Genomic DNA, 21585 nt, shown 5'->3' with positions numbered 1-21585 from the left:
TTAATATACCAAAATTTCATAAAAGAGTACAATGGCTTGCAATCTGATACATAGCATATGAAAATAGAGATACTAAGATGGGAGGTCATTTAGATATACATTTATGAATGTCTAATGATTCTTTTTTACCTTTGAATTTTTACAGTAATTACGGTACATGGATACCAATGGTGACCACAGTAAATCTTTGACAGAGAAAAACAAAAAGTAACATTAGCTTTTTTTATTTCATCATTTTAGTAACTGTACAATTTTAAACTAAATCAAACAACAGAACATATTAAACAAAAATGAAGACTACAATCCAGTACCCTATTTACAATACAATTTTACCATCCAATTTTAAGATAACTAAATGGAGTACACATAATTGTTAGACCATTGTACTTGTATTGGGCAAAGAAACAAAAAAAACCCATAAAAGCAGAATTAACGGATACTAGAGTGTGTTCCATGAAGGAAAATTAATTTAAGAAAAAAAAAAATACATCTCAAATGAATCAACCTGAATAATATAGCTCACAGAATTTAACATGATTTTAATGCATTATTTTTAAAATAAAATAAAAAATTCCCCCAAAAAATAATGGTGTAAGCAAACCGTATTTTGTTTTCTATTTTCTATGTAAGAAGCAAGACAATTAATGGCCGATAAGTTACACAATAAGTAGCGCGGAATGTACACTAACTGTAGAAGAGGCGATTTTCAATGAATACTGTGACAAAGCCAAAACAAACCATTTGTTACATATTTGCTTCTACTTGAATTAAAATTATTTAACAAAAAAAAAAAAGTCTAAAATGTTTAACTGTGGGTTAATAATCGTCATCATCAATAAGATGGACCTGCAATTCACCACAGATAAAAACTATCATTTCAGTTATTTCCAATGTCTGACATTTGGCGACAGTTTTTCTTTGTCTCGAGTTTTACTAATATTATTATTAATATTCTTCTTATTATTATTATTATGAGTGTATCTGCTACACAACAACAATTTATTTGCTTTTAGAAAATAATGCATGCATGTTAAAAATCAGAATCCGCACTTAAAGACGGCTGTTTTACGAGTGAGACAACACTGCAAGTCTCTCTCTCATTAAAGTTTTTACTGGGCATGTTATTGTATTTACTGCCAGGGGGACTTGTAACGCATTGCGTTGAAGGATCGGCACCGAGGCTGAAAGGGTTAAACACTCAATTGTTATTTTAACAATTAGGAAGCGAGAGAATATCAATACAGTTTGAAAGTACATGAAGGCTTAGTTACTACAGCATTGACTTTTGCTAGGTTGTGCAGTTTCAGTAAGGTCTACTCCTCTTCCTCTGACAGTGTTGCCTCCACCAGTCTGTGGTTCAGTCTTGGGAAGTTTTTTGGCTATAAAAGAAAAATGGAGGTGATAGGGGGAGAAGGGGGGAGAGGGGGGAAGGGGAGAGGGATGAGAAAATATTTTACAAAATTGGCAAATTCAAAAAGCACTTTATAAAAGGTTATTTAAGACCTAAATCAAGTACACAGCTGAGAACTGCATGCTATTCTCAGGGCACATTTTGCTAAATGCACATCTCATTATTTTAACATAACAAATCTCTACAGTTTTGTAAGTGGATTTAAAAAACTTATGAACTACACATATATTAGATAGAGATAGAAAAAGCATTAATGTGTATATGTTTCCAGAAGATCCTACATTTCAACACATTATTTTACACTATATTATTGACCGTTATTGAGGGAATGTGTTTTTTTATGCATATTACAGTGGTATATGAGCAAACCTATGATATGGAAAGGTGTGTTCAATATGCTTGTACATATTTTATGAACAGGATCACAAGAGAATCAGTTAGTGGTCAAGACCATTTATACATCTACTGAGAGTACATCAACAAAACATACATAGTTAATAAGGCATAGATGACCAGTTTAATGGGGATTTTTCTTTGTTTACAGGATTTAAGTTACCCCCTTTAAAATAATAAAATTATATATAAGCGTGATGCGCCAATGAAACATGAAGTCAGGTTATTAAACTACTTCAAAACACAGCACTGTAACAAGCGGTCAATTTTCTGCACACAGTTTTGGTCACACTCCTATATTCATACATAGCATCCAGTGCAACAAAGACTAATGCTCTTACTTATTACACTTACCTATTGCCATGAATATTTCATTCACATTTGCAGATGTTTTGGCCGAAGTCTCCATAAACAACAAGCTATTATCATCTGCATAAGCCTGAGCCTCCTGCAAAATATGTTACAGCTTGATCAATGAGAACTTGCAAATTTGTTTGGATGGGCTATTAAACGTAAACTACAATTAAAAGAAAAGGTATATGGTATTGTTATAAATACATGGCTGCTAGACTTTGAACAGAGTTTTAAATGACAGGATGGTATAGAGACATTTTAGAAAGTGAATATATGGATTGTTAGAATGTTAAGGAGGTTGCTGACAAGCAGAGTCTAAACAGGAAGTAAATATATTCCTGAAAAAAAAAAAAAGGAAAAATAAAAACCCAAACACTACATAAAATACATTATACACAGACTGTTCCATGATGACGGAAAAGGTGAATTGAGATGCAAATCACTTGGCCCATATAATAATTTGTAAAAAAAATGTTTTTGCTGGAACAAGGAGGCTGATAAATACAATTTCCTTCACTGCCACAAAAATTAAAATAAACAAAATGGATCTTTATAGTTAGTCCACTCAAAATCTCTCTAACAAAAAAAAAAAAAATCAAAGCCATTGTTAAAGTGGGAAATGATGACGTAATGTCTTCTGGCATTATAATGAACTAAAACATTACGAAGCAGAACACGACTATTTAGCATATAATATGAAATAGCAGCACCACTGAAACTTTGGTTTACGGTGCCACATGGTCCGCAAATGTTAATAAGAACGCCATAAAACAAAATAATTTCTAGTTAAACACTAGTGGTTCGCAAACTGAGTGCCGTGGCACCCTGGGGTGCCTCAGGGCACTTGCAGAGGTGCCTCGGGTTGGTGGTCTGGGACCAAATCAAATTATTTATGATCGGTGCGATAGACAAAACCAGTCCTTGTGGCTGCCAATCAAAAAATGTGTACAAACAGAAGGGCAATCTTGTCCACCTCCCCATAACTGAACCTTACAATGAGAGATAAGAACAATTTACTTAATTGAATATTTTTTTCAGAATTTCTCAAGATAAATTTTTGGAGTGCTGTGAAAAAATTGCTAATACTCTAGGGCGCCGTGATTCAAGAAAATTTGGGAACCACTACACTACAGTGTATTGACAAGAAACAGAGTTATATTACATTATCAGATTTAGATAAAAAAAAAAAAAAAGATACATATTCAATAGTATGGAGTTTAGTAGCAGGGATACATCTATCTATCTATCTATCCACACACACCCCTTACCTGAAAGTCCACAGCTCGCTTGGAAGCCAGATCTGCTTTGTTACCAGACAAAGCTATTACAATATTGGGGCTTGCTTGTCTCTGAAGTTCTTTCACCCAGTTCTTCGCTCTTGCAAATGATTCCTGTAATATAGTGAATTTAATACTCTATTGTACTTTATCAGTTTGCATCACAGTGGTTACCTGCAATGGTATGCTTTCTTTCTCACCCACATTGCTTCTCCGATCTCATGTAAATGCTCAACAAATAAAAAAAGGATTTGTGCTTGTTACAATGTTTGCCATTTGAGCTATCTGTCCAATAAGGAGATGAGGAGGAGCAATACCCTTATTATGTGGGCAACTATTATGTATTGAAAAAAAAGCATTAAAAACCCCTTAATAATCTTACAGGTGCAATATTATTTGAAAAATATATATTGGGCCAGAAGTTACTTATATAAAGTTGCCAATATTAAACAATTACTAATACAAATGCATTTATTGATGGGGGCACCATTTATTGCGATATAAAATAATTGTTTCCCCCCTTTTCAACATAAATACATTTTTAATAGCCCTATTAGTAATCAATGTATAATTGTTATTTTAGGTCACTAATAGTGGCGCCCATATCATAAAATATTAGTTCCCCTAGTATAAATAAAAAATGTTGTTGTCCTTATTAGCAATTATATAATATTGGAAACAAATATAATGGATAAGTAATATAGATTTATTCATTAATCCCCTCCCCCTAATATAGTCAGTAAATAATATTGCTCCCTTAGGATAATTACTAGTATATGGGAAAGACTCCTGGACTGCACAACCTGAAAAAAAAAAAAAAAATTGAGGTGCTACCTGATAAGAATAATTGCAGGCACAGAAATAGACAAATCTCAGGTGCACAACTCCAAATTACTGATAATATATAAATGCAATAAAATTTTGCAGTCAATAGAGGTTTTTAGCATAATCATGGCCAAGGTTATGAGCCTACACACCATATCCAGGTAACCTCTTTAGGGTAGGTCCCTAACAAATCCAGAGCGTAGGACCCCCCAAACTGGCCCAATTAGTCTCATCAGGTAGCACCTCCCATTGTAAATATTCAGGTTGTGCAGTGCAGGAATCTTTCACATATACTCCATTTAATGTGCTTTATTGCACATCTGAGGGAAAGGAGACGCCCTCAGTCTGGATCAGCAGCCTTCCTTATTGGTTTAAAAGCATGGAGTCTGGTAATGTATATGCACACTGTATTAGGCACAATTCTAGGTAAGTCCGACAAGTTATATACTGTAGTGCAACTTTGGTTCATTTTTGGGGGGTGGGTCCCCCTGGATTACTTTGGTTGATCTGTTTCAGGGCACCGAATTATAACACATTTTTCTTTTATAACACATTTTAACCCTTCACTGTGTGTTTAATATACATGTACTTCACTGTTTTACTTTCATTCTTTATATGCAGCTGTAGCTGCTCTTAACTATCTCTTTACACTGCACTTTTCTTACTACGGCGGTGCCCTGGGCTAGTTTGGGGGGGTCCTGCGCTCTGGATTTGAAACCTAGTATGTTAGGGTCCTACCCTACAGAGGTTACCTGGATATGGTGGATAGGACCACAACCTTGGCCATGATTATGCTAAAAACCTCTATTGCTTGCAAAATTTTATTGCATTTATATATTATCAATAATTTGGAGTCGTACACCTGAGATTTGTCTGTTTCTGTGCGGATAATTACTAGTATACTGGACCCAGCAACTGCTCCGTCGTCCTCTCTGCTCCGTTGCAGATCCGTCCCTGCTGTTCCATCCTGACCCCCACACCCTCCTGCTGCTCAATTCCGCACTCATTTGCATCATTATATCACCATTTTAGTGCAAAATAATTCCTCTTAAAGTAAAGCTGTCATATGACCTATCACCCCACCAAGAAAGAAAAAGTCTAAATTTTGTAAAAAAAAATAATAAGTTTGGCTCTGGAAAAAACATGTTATACATACATTTTTAACAGTTGTCCCAATAGTTGGATCGAGTGCACTTTCAGCACTCAAGAGTTAAAGTGGAATTCATTGTGTGCAGTAAAAAGGTTTCCATTCAGCAAAGTGCTGATTAAAGCCAAGTACACACCTACAGAATAGTCGGGCTGTTCTTTCAATTCCTGGCGCGTTCATGCGACATTAAAATTAAAAATAATCTTAATACACAAAAATACTAGCGTATGAATTAAGGGTAGTACTAATATCTAAACGGTAAAGGTTGTTCAATTTTTTCTTTACGCAATAGAATTAACTGCACTGGAAAAACAGACACATTATGTACTGAGGCTTAAATCCCAGCCGGGCGAGACAGCAGCACAGTCATGCACTATGTACACAGTACAGTAAAGAGAAGCATAATACGTTAGTTTAAAACTCTCAACAATTACTATATTAAGGTATATAATAAAAAATAAGCCTACATACAATTAGAAGTCAAAATAACAAAATCAAAATGTAAAACCCCAACCACCATATTAAGTGGAATTTCATGTTTTCCAGATAAGTTTTTTGCACACATGGAGCAATATATTATATTATATTTTATATATATATATATATATATATATATATATATATATATATATATATATATATATATATATATATATATATATATACACACACACACACACACACACTAAAATACATTTAGTAATGACCCCTCCACATTTCCGCACACTGCCTGATATTTCCCTCATTATTGTATAGCAACCCATCAGAAGAAAATGGTCAGTAATTATGTCTATGAGTAGGAGAGTAATACAGAAAAACAGTAACTTTTTCTTCTTTTTGCAAAACGATAATCTCTAACAATTATTATAAGACAGAAACTGAAAAACACAAAAGAAAGTCACAGTACCTCATTGGTGATGTCATATACAACTATTGCAGCTTGGGCTCCCCTGTAGTACATTGGAGCTAGGCTGTGATATCTTTCCTGACCAGCTGTATCCCAAATTTCAAACTTTACTGTTGTATCGTCAAGGCAGACCGTCTGGGTGAGAAATGCAGCTATATCCAAAAATGGAGAAGCAAAAGAGGAGAGAGGTGGTGTGAGAAAGGAACAATAACAATCTATTATTTACAAATAACAAGAAATGCACTAGCTGCCTTGCAAAACCAACCTAAGATGTAATATCCAAGAGGATAGCACTATATAATAGCTGGCACTCGTTTTCAAGAGGCCTCTATCATATTGCATCAATTGTTTTGTTTCTTACAAACTATTATTTGTTACTTAGAAAGTCAGATACATATTTTTAAGATGCAAGAAACAAATGAGCTCTGCCATAGTGCTTCAGGAACAATGCAGAAAAAAAATAGCTAATATTGGTTATTTTTCAATGTGCTTTTGTAGACCCCATGTAGTTATGTGGCGGTGATGATAATGTCGGGAAGGGAAAAGCACAGGACTAAGAAAGTTACTTGCCTTTGACCTGTACAGAAAACGATTTCTGATTGCACCTGGGCTTTTATTTCCCCCATAACTTCATTTGCAGCCAGCTCAATAACCGTAAAGTGTAAGCCAGGAACCCAAAAGCTGTTTGGCAATGCCGAAAGTTGTATGGTTCAGGGGTGAGCAGCAGCAAGTCAGAGGACTGCAGAGTAAGTGTACCAATATCTACTTTACCATTCACTGAAAGTTGGATTAGAGGTAAAGGGAGGCGCTGAGTTATGTCCCTCGGTGGATGGTTTTATCACTGACAAATTGGAGCTGCAGTAAGTTTTTACACTGGGTTTGTGATGAAGGCGACCTAATGGTTTGTGGTCAGAACAAACTAATATTGCATATTATTAAGACTAGTTTGCATAACACCCTGGAAAATAGTTTTATAATAATGATTGTAACCAGCACATTTCAAGTTTAAATTTATATAGGTCTAGTGTAGTTCATAAAAATTCATACATCAAGCTAGCAACCATTAATTATACCAGCCAAGGCTAGGAGGGGAACTAACAAAGCAATGTTCTGCTCGTTGGTTGTCAGCTCTCCATTCATGAAATCATGATGAAATAAGATGAACTATTCATGCTTACATACCACTTCCAAAGGAAGCATATTTACTTGTATGATCACTGTAGTGAGGGACAATTACCATCTGCAGCTTATTTAGTTCCTCCATCTCGCAGCACTCTGAAAATGGGATCTGTATGACCTCATCAGGAAGGAGAGGCAGGTTTGGAGAGCGGTAGTACCAATTTGAAGCTGCAATCACACACACTGCGAGTTCCGGCTGTTTCTCCTGTTCACAACTCACTTACACTGCCATTATAAAGGGGTGTACAAAAAAATCTGTGCCACTTCAAAGTAATGCAAATTTAAGTGATAACATTACTCTAATGCAACGTTTTTCAACCACTGTGCCGTGGGCAGTTGTCAAGTGTGCCGCGAGGTCAGTGCAGTCAGAGCTGACTTTACTATTGCTGGCCCAGACAGTGTTGTGCTCTTCAGAAAGCCAACTTGATTTTTTTTTGTTTTTTTTCTGTGGGGGGCAATATGCGTGTTTGTTTTCTTTCTTTGGAGACCATTTTGTTTTGTATTTTTTTCTGTGGGGCCCAATGTTTCTGTTCTGTGGGCACCATTGTGTTTTATTTTTTATCTATGGGGGGCAATGTGTGCGTTTGTTTTTCTGTGGGGGCCAAGGTCTGCTCTTTTTCCTGTGGGGGGGCCAATTTGTGAGTGTTTTTCCCATGGGGCCAATGTGTGTGTTTTTTTCCCCGTGAGGGACTGATGCTGTGCCTTAGCAATTTTAAAATCTTGTTCGGTGTGCCGCGAGTTGAAAAAGGTTGAAAGTCCCTGATCTAATGTAACAGGAATGATCCATCTTTGCAGATCAAGTAAACACACTGCCAAGTCCTATGTATTACTGAATGACATACAGTACTATATACCTGCAGTAACTGTAGTGCTGTTTGGTGAATTCACACATAGTTGGCACGCCAAGACTTGTCATTTCAGTGTTCTTATATCACAACAGAATTAAAGGAGAATTCCACCTGAGAGAATTTCTATCTAAACTAATTGTAATGTTTGCATTTTGTGAACAGAATACTTGCCTATCCTGATTCATTGTAGATTTCATCTATCAGTTACTGGGCAGGTGTCTTATCCAGTCCCCTGCGCACAACCGTCCCCACTGGACATACCATATTCTCTTCCCTGAACTGGTGCAAATAGCTTTCTGTGTTGTGGATTTCAAAACTGCTTACGCCAGCAGACAACTGTAAGTGCGGTTGAAAAAAATGCACACAATGTGCAATAAAAATCTCTAATCCTTTCAATTGTAAAACACTCATTATCCAGTCAGAATGTCGACATTCAGACTGTCAACAGCCAATATATTAACATTCAAAAAGGTCAACATAGTTAAGATGTTGACATGTTCATAATTATACTGTTGACATTTATAAATGTTGACACACTGGGGTTTTTTTTTGCATATTTTTAGGGTTAGGCTAAACTAAGCAAAACACTTGAAATTCTGGATATCTACATTATGAGCATGTTGACATTTTAACCATGTCAACCATTTAGAATGTCGATATATTGGTTGTCGGCCTAAAGTCCATGTCGACTTTCTGACTGTTATTCAGAACCTGTCAACATTCTGGTGTCGACCTTTCATACAACACCAAAAAAACTGGTATATCACAATTTGCTTGGCATGGCCAGGGTGTCTGGTATTTAGGTAAACAAAAATAATAATACATTCTTAATACTGTGCAATGTTTTCTCAAAAAATTACAGTAGCACATTACTAAGTGCAACAGTAATTGCTCGTGTTTTTTTCTAACCTCCAATTGTGCTTTCTTGGAATTCATGAAACTGTCCCTTTACAAAACGTAGCACTAGGCTGGATTTTCCCACAGCTGACTCTCCTAAGAGGACGAGCTTGAACTGACAGATTTTATTCCCAGCATTTGGTCCATTGGGTCTGGTGGCTCCTCCTCGATTAGCCATATTTGAATTTCGATAGGCAAGTCTCTGTATTTATATACAATAGTCCACGAAGCAAAGAGGTTCTGCAATCACGTATCCTTCTCGTAATCTATTAATAAAAATGAGAAAATACTGTAAATGAACACAACTCAAATACTTGACTATTTCTTATTAAGTATTTAAGGCCTGAGCAACTGTTTGGAAACATTTGTGTGATCAAAAGCCATGTTCCAAAGTAAGTTTATTATCACATTCACGGGCTACACACAGTATTCATTTCTCTCAACAAGGACTCAGTAATTAGATCCTCACTATGCGACAGTCAGTGCCAGCAGAAAACGAGCTCTGCTTACTGGTTGGTGTAGGAGGATCTCACTTAATACCATTGATTTGGGCAAAGTGAAACAATGCTGCTCCCACACCAAACATTAACTGGACAATAAACGTGTTGTACATACACGTTAGTAAAGCTATTAAAACTATGCATGTTATTTTACATGAAAAGAAAGTACCATGCAATAAATGTTAAGTAGAAGCAAACCAGACTGTTTCAACAAACATTTAATCACATTTTCTACCAAATGCTTGAATATGGGGAGGGAGGTTGCCACAATTATCCCTATACAGCAGCACACTGTTAACATTCTAGTGACTAGAAACAACAGCATAGTCACTACCCCGGAAACAGTATAAATAATGATCATAATGCAAATTTGTAGGATCTGCAAGCGTTAAAAAAAATTTCTATTACTGAGAATTTTATTGCAGCATATTTTCAATGCATATTAACAGAGCCTCCTGTAAGCAGAAGACAGGTGGCGGAGAATCTTAAACTGGGTACAGAGTAGACGATGTATTGGACGATTTGCCAATTTCTGATGGATCGGAACAACAAATTGCCCACATCGTCAAATGTGTATACTCTACTGCGTGTCGTTTGTCGCATCTTCATAACGGCCTGCAGTGCAGGCCAATCTGAAGATTCAAGGAACGACACTATGCTTGGGGATGCAGCCAGGGAACGACATATCGGGCGGTCGCACCAGATCGTGTAGTGTGTACGGACCACACGATATATCATTCGGTCGCATTGTGCGCCACTGGGGGCGCACATCGTCTAATGTGTACCCAGCTTAAGGGCTCCTTAACGCATTGCTGATCACATCTGTCTAGCTGCTGTATTACTCAGAGTGGCACAAGTTCTACATTTTGGCCATGGGCTGCCCCTTTCGGCCAAATGTTTGGCTAGCGCTTGCATGATAAAGAAATCGCCCAGAAGAATAAGAAGCCAGTCGAGAAGTGGACATTCAGAGAAGTACACATAGCAACCAATTAGCATTTATCAAGTACATTCTATGGGGTTGATTCAATTCAGTGTGATGTGCACCAGGCATTGCTGCAATACCCGGCTGCATGCATATCGGCCATATACGGTAGTGCCAACATCACAAGTTTTTCCTCGCCGGGACAGCACATCACGTCCATCGTGTTGAATTTAATTTCCCTCTTATAAAATGATAGGTAGAAGATGGTTGGTTACTATGGGCAACTAGTGTTCATTCTAGCACCCTGCACCTGTCACAACCCGTGCAGTTCCTCTTTCTTGCCTGGGGTGTCACACTTTGCTCTGGTGCTTCTAGCACACTCAACTAATGTAACGAACTGCTGAGATACAGACCAGAGTGTGCCAGAACAGAGAGCGACACCCCAGGCGGGAAAAAGAAACTGCACGGGTTGTGACAGGTGCAGGGTGCTAGAATTAACACTAGGCAACTTCTACACTCTTTAGAATATTGATACAACCCCCCCTCCCACCCCCCAATATATTCTTGAATAACTTATGGAGAGACATGAGAGCAAAAAACAATTTTAAGTCCCACTGAATTGAGTGACTTATTTATATAATATTTAATATTTTTGTTGCATGAATCTGAAAAAAGCACACGTTTTTAGATTATAAAAACCAAATAAAGGACTTAGAAATGTGCTTAGCAACCAATCTTGTGGTTGTGTTCTCTAGAATGAGGAAGCAGTTTCTGCATGTTTACAAATGTACTTTTCTCCCTAAGACCAAATGGAGTTTACCAATACCCTCCAGCGATCTAAACATACTGAAGCAGAAGCAGCGTCATTGTAAACACCGCCACATTGTCGTACTTTATAAGAAAATACAAAAAGCGAGTAGCAGATATTTATTCATATACTAAAAGAATACCTGATCTCCTTGCTCATATGGCACTGTTAATACTATATAGGAGATTTCAGAAATGCTTTCAAATAGAAAGTCATTTTAGTATGAAAGTAAACGCCACTACAGAGTGTTAAAATGTAAAAAACAAACAAACAAAAAAAAAACACTATAATTTTGAGTATAGGCTATACGTAACTAAAACTAATTAGCATGCTAACCGTCCACTATTCACGCAAATGCATCCCATTCCTAGCAAATTTATATTGAGCATATAGGACGAATGCCAATAAAATACACAGCTGCCCACAGTCTGAATAGACCACAAGCACACTTTGGAGGGTAATCAATTCCCTGACATCAGCGAAACGTTCTATTAAGCAGAGAGGGGCAAAGAAAAACTTGCCATATCGGCACTCCTGTAAGTGCTTAATATGAGCGCAGCAGGGCATTGCTTTCAAAGCACACAGTGATCTGCCAGATTACTTACAATGCTAAATATGGCAAATACTACACAAGGTAATATTAATTATATAATAAAATCTACAGTCATATAAAAATTGTTAATAAACTGCACTACTTTTTTGGTGGGAAGGAGGGGGCGTAGGGGTTAATGTGCAAAATAGACTTCAAAAAGTGTCCATCATGTACGTCATAAACAGTCTAGTAGACTGGGAGACAAATGTAATATTTAACAATACGGCAAAAGAGCTTATTTTCTGTTCTTTTGCAATGAGATTTATTTATTTTTTCAAACTGGTTTTGCCGGTTATAAAACTGCCGCTTTAATTAAATAATTTAGCAAAACCGTGGAAAAAAAATTGGCACGTACTACAATTGGCCCTGTATCTAATATGTACACGGTTGAGCCACAAAGGACTTTTCCTTTAACAGGCACAAAGGTTTGTAATATGTTCACATTCCAGTATGTTATGTATGACCTGTTCGCACTTGGCAGGTGATATACACTGAAATTCTGATGAGGACTCACAGAAATTCAACACCGTGTGGGACACACCTCTAGCTGCCAAGGGTGATGTAACCTTCAGGCAGAATGGGGAGGTAAGCTCAAAGGATGTCAAACTCACACTTTATACAGTTACTGTACTTCATTTAAAAAAAAAAGAAAAGAAATGGAGACATCTTTAAAACTGTTTTGAAACACTACAATCGACAAGGCTGTCTCAGTCAATGTAGATTAAATAGAACTATACTTAACGCCACAAATAATTGCAAGACACACTCCTCGTTTCAACATTAATTAGAACAAAATGCCAAAAATATTTCAAAACATGGTTTAGAAAGAATAATTGCTATTGAGTACTAGGAGAACAATGTTTCCCATTCACTTTCATAACACAGTAAGCGTATCAGATCTTTGGAATGTTGCAGTTCCCTGGTGTGCTAAAGCACTCATCTGGCATTACCCTTTTCCTGATAGTCTATCAAGAGTACAGATAAAATCATTACTAGAAGGCCCATGTGGATAATTTATGTAACTCTATGAGGGGGGCATAAGGATAATCAAAATAAGCAATTTTCATCGCTCCAATGTGGCTGATTAATTGCTTACTAGCGATCATCTGTCTGACATGAGCAATTTTGAGATTATAGAGTTTAAATCTTACTTTTATTAGCATTTGAGGAGATGCATTGAGAGAATATATGGATTATACCTAATAACTCCAGCTTTTTAACTCTTCCACCCCAGACTGCTCATTTTAGAGGACAGTGCTTCAAAGGCATACATATGTAGATGCTCAAGGTTTGCCCGTTCTTAACATATGTATTGCATACAGCACTACATTTGAGGGAAAAATAATACCTATAATATGAGACAAAAAGTGATGTGTGACATTTCAGGTCGGCCCTGTGTCCTCATACACCTATCCTTTTTGCACCAAACTACAACGGGTGATTCCCATACTGCGTACTTTTTACCTAATTGCCCAACAGCTTTGGCTGACAGTACTGCAACAGCCCCGCCTTTCCCTGTTCTCCCCACTCCCAGCCAGCAGCGAATCATGGGCGATCCTTATGATCGCCCCGTTGCTGGCTGCTCTACTTGCAGGACTGTGAAGTCCTGCAAGTAGTGTAGGCAAAATGTTTTCTATCAGACCTGGCCAAAATGAACCAATAGCTTGCGGGGCATCAACCAGTAGATCGAGACCAATTTTTAACAAAAATAAACCTGTGATAACTTTTGGGACCTCCAAAGCCCTGCTCCCAGTACTGCAGTTTGTGGGTGACACCATGACGTAACCCGCAAGGGTGTGAGGAGCTTAGAAGCCACACTGCAGAGGTGTTCTTCAGCGCTACTATCTCACCCTCTGGAAAGTTATGTCAGCTGTCCGGCACAGGCCTATCCAATGGACTTTAGAAGTGCAATGGGGAGCAGGGAGCCAGCAGCCTGAACAACCACAACAGGTGCTTGTGTCTGTCCCTGACGGTGTACGGGTTATGGGTGAGCTGGACCCCTTAGTGATCCTCCGCTCCGTGATGTTTCACTGACAGTGTGACTGTCTGTGCCCTGGATGTATTTATTTTCTTCACAGGGTGCCACTAGTTGCAACCCCTGACAGTGTGCTCTCTCCAGTATCGCTGAAGAATACCTCCAGATACAAACGTTGGATCAAGAGCTTAGAAAATGCACTGTGAGGGCAAGGTGGGGACAGTATTAATAAACATATGGTTGTATAGATGGAAGGTCATCAATACATATTTATTGGAGATTTTTGGAGATGCCATCTGCTACATTTTTCTTCAAGTTTTTTTTTTCTTGAATCCACAAACCAATTGCTTTTTCTTTACTGAAAATCCTTTTTTACTTAACTCCTGCTTTTTCTAGTATATTGTCCAATCCTATAGTATTTAAGCTTTCCAGCACTATTTCTTATGTTAATTTCCAAGCTGCTGCACTTTGCCTAATAAAGAATAATAATCATCAACTTTCAAACTTAGAAGGTACTTTCAAAGTACAATACCACCTCAAAAAAATTATTAGTCGGCCGGGGCTATTCAATTACAGGCTGCACTTAATGACGATTTTTGTTTGAGCCTGAGGGAGGCTCGAACAGAAATCCACGGTAAGTGCTCTTATCATAGGTGCCGCAAACACGCTAACAATAGCAATGCGTACTTATTCCGGAAATTATGGATTAACGCACGTTAGCCTCAATTTTCCCCGCAGGAGGAAAAGGAGTTGCAATTGAATAACCTCAGGTATAAAAGCCCAAGACTATTACCCTTTTCTTCACGTGGTGAATTACTGCTGCTAACTGAATACAGCCTCTATTCTTCTATTTAAACATGGTTAATGACATTTGCAGATTCTGTATTATAGTAGTTGCTTTTCCTGGTATTTCTGGTATGGGGAGGAGTACATTAGAGGAAACACATTCCTAGGTGCTATAGCAGCTTTATAGTTCACCCTAAAACAAATGAATTTGCTCCCCAAGTACTAATGGGGGAACAAAACAAGAAATCTCTCAAGATGATGTTGGGCTATCATAAGTCATCAGAACAGTTTTAATGTGTCTTATAGATCATACAGGGGTTTTTAAGATATATTTTCATAATAAAAGAATATAATATGGACTAAGCAAAAACAGTGCAAGTAATTGAAGACGGTGGATGTGATGCACAGTTGAATGTACATCGGTTTGATGAGCACATCTTGCGTGTTTTCACACTGTGATTGTTGCAAACTGAATGCAAGCAAGTATGGCAATGCAGAGTCATACACACTTATGGGGGGTATCCACTAGGCGATTTTAGCAAGCGATTGCATGATAATGACGTCGTTATTGTGCAATTGCTTGCAAATCGCGCATGCATCGGGCATGTTTTGGTCGGAAGCAACCAGCGATGCGCGTGCACGCTGGTCGCTTCTGACATCTATCATCGCTTGTACATGCTGGTCAACCTGACGATCCAGTCAGGTTCAGCATGTGCGGGGATGATGGATGTGCCTGGACTGAACGAGTGAATGTTCAGTCTAGGCACATCACTAGATATACAAAAGAGAGCACGATTGCAATGTTGTAATCGTGCTCTCATTTGTATATCTAGTAGTGGATACCCGCCTTTAAAGCACACCACCACTTGTAACAGAAGAGGCATAATGGTTGGCATAGTGCTTAGCATTACTACTTCACAGCCTTGAGGTCATGCGTTCAAATCCCCAAGACACTATCTGTGTGGCATTTGTATGTTCTCCCATATCTGCTGTTTTTTCTCTTGGTACATCAGTTTCCTCCCACACTCTACATACTAGCAGGTTAATGGGCTTCTAATAAAACAATTATGTGTCCATGTGATATGGCATATAGATTGTAAACTTCACTAGAGGAGGGAATTATGTTTTAATAACTGAATTACTCTTCGTAAAGCTATGGAAGATTTGGACTGAGGCAAACCAAGTGTACATATAAGGGAGGGCGGACAATTCTGCATATAAGTGAATATGCGCGGAAAGCTGGTGCATATACGGTCAATTTGTTTTTAACTCTGCATTAGACCCTGATGTGGCTAAAAGTTTACAACTTTATAAAACAGTACAAGATCTGTCACCCATGTGACTTTAGTTATGGATGGAAACTGAATGCCTAATTCAGAGAGCGCAAACAATAAAACAGATCCCACTTGTACTCTAAGAGGTAAATTTACTAAAGTGAGAGGTTTTAGAAGTGGAGATGTTGCCCATAGCAACCAATCAGATTCTACTTAACATTTAACTAGCACCTTCTAGAAGATAATAGCTAGAATCTGATTGGTTGCTATGGGCAACATCTCCACTTCTAAAAACTCTCACATTAGTAAATGTACCCCTAAATGTAAATAATCAGGTGAACTTGTCTTTTCACACAATCTTACAGGGCTCAATTGACTTTAGCTCACAATACAAACAGTTTGGAAATATCCTGTTTAGCCTACATCCTGAAGTGGCAATTGGTGCTTTAGTTTTAAGACCAAAGGATATTCAAAGCTTGTGAAAGCTGTATTACAATTCTTCCATAGTTCTATATATCTTTATCAATGTGTGAACTTTCACCAATGAGGAAAAAAAAAACACCACAAAGCAGCTAGGCAAGAACGAAGATCAATATTGGTCTGCCATAAAGCCTGTGTCATGATGCTGTGTAATCTGCAATTGTCCTAATGTATATATACAATGCATCACTCAACTTTCCATAAACACTTTTTTTTATTTATTTATTTTTTTACTGTGCACACGTTTTTGCAGGGTTCCCGACCATAGATAGACAATTAGGGGTATTCAATATGGGAGCGATAACATCGTTTTTGCGTTAATATCGCACTTATGACGTCATTATCGCAGGTTTTAGTTTTACACCGTATTCAATTTCAAAGACTTATCGCAGTTTTGAAAAGTCTGATAAAAAACAGTGATAACTTTTCACCATTGAATAGGTGTCGAAAAAAAGTGCAGAATTGGGGTTTAGGGGTGCAGGCTTAAAAAAAATAGCCTCCACCCCTGGGAATGACATTTAAAAAAGAACTGTGTCAAAAAAAGTTTAAAAAAAAAATAGGGACACCCCAAAAAATTTATTTAAAAATTGGGGTAAAAAAAAAAAAAAGGGAAAAAAATGATTAACAATAGGGAAATAGGTTCAGGGCTATTCTGCAAGTATGCGGCAGGTGTTTTCTAGAATAGATTTATAGCGGCAGGTGCACAAATGCAGAATTTTTAAAAACTTACTTTAGGGGCTTAAAAATATGCTAGTACCCATTTTCATGTACCCCAAATTTGATGGGACCACTTAAAAAAACGAAAAAAAAAACCTAAGTGCTCTTCTGCATCACTTCTTCAATGTCGGGAAAAAACACCTGCTGCGGCTATTTAAATCCCCAACTTTCATTTAAAGGCTAAAACGGGGGTACCCATAGTGATCCCCCATGTTTTTACAGCTTTACGCAACTTTCGTAACTTTACGCAAATCCAACTTCGGAGGCTCCCGTTTTCGTTAATTTTATATTGAATACGGGGATAAGCGGGTGCGCTCCCGATACTTTAACGCAGGTAAAAACTCTGATAAGAAACGTTAACTTCGACAGTGAAGTTAACGTTTCATATTGAATACCCCTCAGTGTCTAGAATCTAGACAACAGATGTTAGCCAGTCAATAGTTAGACAAGGATAAAGGTTCGACACGGAAAAAAGTCAGACACACTAAAGGTAGACATATAAAAAGTTTGACAGGTACAAAAGGTCGACAGGGTCAAATGTTGGACATGAAAATGATCGACAATTTTTTATTTTAGGATTAGGCACCAGGAGGGAGGGTTAGGATTAGGGTGAAGATTAGGGCTAAAAAGAAAAAAAAAAAATCGACCATTTTTATGGTGAACTTTTGACCCTGTAAACCTTTTGTACATGTCTAACTTTAGTGTGTCTAGACTTTTTTCCATGTCTAACTATTGACTGTCTAATATCTGGTGTCTATCTCTTATACCACACCCGTTTTTGCACATATTTTTCTTCATCTGCAGATATTGCAAGCTGTACTGTGAGATAGATGCTTTGATCAACTACCTTTAGTTTACTGCAAGTTCATTATTAAATAACAATTATAATTATTATGTAAAAATGTATATAAATTAAACATCTGCAAAAGCCAGGTACATCTTAAGTCCATATAAACCCCCAAGCTCAATATTTTATTGATATTATACTTTTGTTATTTATACCTTATCCCAAGGTGTTTTATTAATACCCCTATTACACCGCAGCTAAAACCCAGGTTATTGACAGGTTAACGCTTGGTGTAAAATGGTTAACCCGGGTCCTGGGTTTCCAACCTGGGTGCCAAGAAGGGATGCATCCAGGTTGTGGGGGTTCCGTTAACTGCATGGTTGTTGCTAGATTCAAGTTGGAGAAAGAACCTCTGACATCACAACCACGTGACTGCTGCAGCAGGACCAGACCGCTACCAGTGTTACTATCCATGTGGGCATAGAGGGGAAATATTAACCTGTGGTGAGCAAAGTGAGCATGGCGAGAGAACACTTTTGGTCCCCGTTCTGAACCGTGCCCCTCCCCATTTAGCCACGGGTCACGTGGTTGTGAAGTCAGAGGTCCTTTACAGCACCTCGTTATAGACCTAACCTTAACGGCATACAGAGTGCAGTATTCCAGATGCTTGGAGATGTTATCTTCAAACACCAGCTGAGGGTAGCCCCAGCAATATCCTGGGTCCAACCTGTGGTGTGAATGGGTTTCAAGTCAAAGTGACAAGGCTTGAAGCTCCTGTTCAGTGACCTGGGCTTAACCCATGGTTTTAGTGTAAAAGGGGTAGTGGTGGTGGTGTACAGGAGCATCCCTTGCGCACCCCGTGGTGTACAGGAGCATCCCCTGCGCACCCCGTGGTGTACAGGTGCAGCAGTTTAAAACAAAGGTGGACACTGGTGTTACAGCAAGTGTGTCATTATAATCAGAGGACGTAAAGGTACATTTGTGATGAGAAACCCCTAGGAAGTGACACTGGGGCTTATAGAGAGCGAGCTCTGTACTTCATCCCCATCTCCCTACACTCTGCATAATAACCATAATTAGCATATACAGTGTGACTAGGGCAGCCCGGTAACAGCTCTCTGTATATACAGTCACACTGTCTGTAACCGGAGGCCTGGCGGCGAAGCTCAGTTCCTGTGACCCGGCCACAGCCTCCTGGGCTGATAGGCTGCTCAAGGAACGGAAAGTAGCGACACCGGTCCCCGATGATGGGTGAAGCCCCCGCACTGTAAGTGTATGGCTGATTGGCGCCATGTAAACAACAACACGCACATCCACGTAACAGCCCCTCTCCCCGGTTTCCTGCACTCCCTCACAGGCACTGACAACAGGACGCCGGCGACCTCTGCTATTACCGGAGAGACGGGTGGACGCTCACGGCAGCCACATATCAGGGAAACGGCTTCCAGTCCTGCCTCTCCCTGCTCTCTGCCAGCTTCCTGCCGGGCTGCAGCTCGGTGACTCCGGTCTGGCCCAATCACATGATCCCCATGACATCATCATCAAGGGTACGGCGAGCCGCTGGGAAAAACTTCTCTTACACGCAGTGTTGTGGCTGGGGGTTTCTGTCACTGTTACTGTGTCCTGTTAGGTAGCTTCATCGTGCTGACTTTTACACTACTTTGTGTATATGTGTACAGCGCGAGGAGGTCTCATTATTCCGTCACTACTGTATGACATGACTACCACTCTGCTTTTTCTATGAGTTTGCCCTGGGCGCTGTATCAGACGGGGGGGGGGGAGGAGATGGACACACGCTGGGTCCGAAACAGCGCCCAGGGCACGTGCCCCGCTCGACCCCAGTTACGCCACTGACGTCCAGGTCCAGCGACAGGGAGGACATTTGTACAGGGCCCCAATATTCTGAGGGGTCCCGGACCCTGAGGAATTTTGGAAGCCCAGTTCATGTGTCCCCCTGGCAGAAGCTTGTGCTGCTGCAGTATTGAGGGCACATGAGCCCCAGGCAGAGAAAGAGCCCAGAGGCCAGGGACAAACACAGAGTTTTCTGGGGAGGGGGGGTGGATTTTCAAATTTTATATATATATATATACACACACACACTTAGGGCGGTATTCAATTAGTTTTGTGTCCGTGACAAAGTTTTGCCTGCCCGACTTTCCACCTACATCGCGAGTTTTGGACGCGGAAACTTATCGTGCGCGCCCCCGCTATTCGCCTTTTTCAATTCCAAGCCACACGAAAACGGCAAGCCGCGATGTCGGAATAAGCGGAAAGTGCTGTCGGAAATGGGGAAATCAGCCTGAACTCCCAAAAAAGATGCACTAGCATTGGGGATCAATATAGATGTGCCCGAATAGCCCTGTTAAAGCTATTTGGGGTACTTAATTTGTTCCAGTAGCTTCTAATTAGTGTCTTTGCATAAGTGGTGAAGAATGGCATTAAGCAGTATTTTTAGGTGAAAATAAGTAGTCCTGTCAAATTCTGGGTACTTCAAAATGGATACTAGCATATTTTTATGTCTCTAAAGTGATGTTTTAATAAAAGTGAAATTCCTCCATCATACAAGCACAGTGGCCCCTTCTTAGAACACCCCAGAACCTTATTTCTCTAGTTTTTGAAGCTGTCCCCCCACTCTGTGCTTTTTTGCCCCCAAATTGAAAGTACTTTTTTGGGGTGTTCTTCAGTTTTTTCATGGGATTTTTTGACCCAGTTGTCCTATGGGGGACTGTCCCAAGAGTTCTGAGTGGTTTCCCCTTTTCTCCTGATATTCAGAGGCAAATCTTTTTCGGCTATTACATTGCATTGACTTTCCACGTACGCGAAACCCGTCTGGAATTGAATACAGAGATAAGTTACTTTTCAGTGGATCTCGGCTTTTCGTTTGTAATTGAATACGGCCCTAAATATATATACATAATTATATATATATATATATATATAAACACACATACATACACAAACATGTATATATTATATGTAACATACACATATCAATTTACATATATACACACACTAACACATATACAGTATACACTAACACACACACACACACATATATATATATATATACATACATACACATATACACACTAACACATACATACACATTAACATGCACACACTAAAACACATACAGTCAGGTCCATAAATATTGGGACATTGACAGAATTTTCAGATTTTGGTCTCTATTCACCACCACAATGGTTTTGAAATGAAACAAACAAGATGTGCTTTAACTGCAGACTTTAAGATTTAATTTGAGGGTAATTACATCCAAATCGGGTGAACGGTGTAGGAATTACAACAGTTTCAATATGTGCCTCCCACTTTTTAAGGGGCCAAAAGTAATGGGACTATCATCTCAAAAGCTATTTCATGGACAGGTGTGGGCTATTCCCTCGTTATTTCATTATCAATTAAGCAGGTAAAAGGTCTGGAGTTGATTCTAGGTGTGACATTTGCATTTGGAATCAGTTGCTGTCGACTCTCAATATGAGATCCAAAGA

The 21585-nt window shown here is 38.9% G+C and overlaps 1 protein-coding gene across 1 annotated transcript; it reads right to left on the bottom strand.

Moving 5' to 3' along the window:
* Positions 1–208: 208 nt before the first annotated feature.
* Positions 209–19626, bottom strand: RAB5A (RAB5A, member RAS oncogene family). Its single transcript, XM_088462726.1, has 6 exons — positions 19474–19626; positions 9251–9504; positions 6315–6466; positions 3427–3549; positions 2159–2252; positions 209–1379 (listed from the first exon to the last, which is right to left on the bottom strand). Exons 2-6 carry the CDS (start codon positions 9414–9416, stop codon positions 1264–1266), a joined length of 651 nt encoding a protein of 216 aa, XP_088318852.1. The 5' UTR covers positions 9417–9504; positions 19474–19626; the 3' UTR covers positions 209–1263.
* Between the last annotated feature and the right edge of the window lie 1959 nt (positions 19627–21585).

Source organism: Taudactylus pleione, unplaced genomic scaffold, assembly GCF_031769625.1.
Source record: "Taudactylus pleione unplaced genomic scaffold, aTauple2 ptg000053l, whole genome shotgun sequence".
NCBI lineage: Eukaryota > Metazoa > Chordata > Amphibia > Anura > Myobatrachidae > Taudactylus > Taudactylus pleione.
This window is presented reverse-complemented; position numbering and strand designations above follow the sequence as displayed.

Coding starts and splice junctions, on each gene's coding strand:
- RAB5A (XM_088462726.1), bottom strand. CDS start 9,416: ATGGCTAATCGAGGAGGAGCCACCAGACCCAATGGACCAAATGCTGGG. Junction 6,467..9,250: donor CCAAGAAAGCACAATTGGAG/GTTAGAAAAAAA, acceptor TTTTGGATATAG/CTGCATTTCTCACCCAGACG. Junction 2,253..3,426: donor AGCGAGCTGTGGACTTTCAG/GTAAGGGGTGTG, acceptor CATATTTTGCAG/GAGGCTCAGGCTTATGCAGA.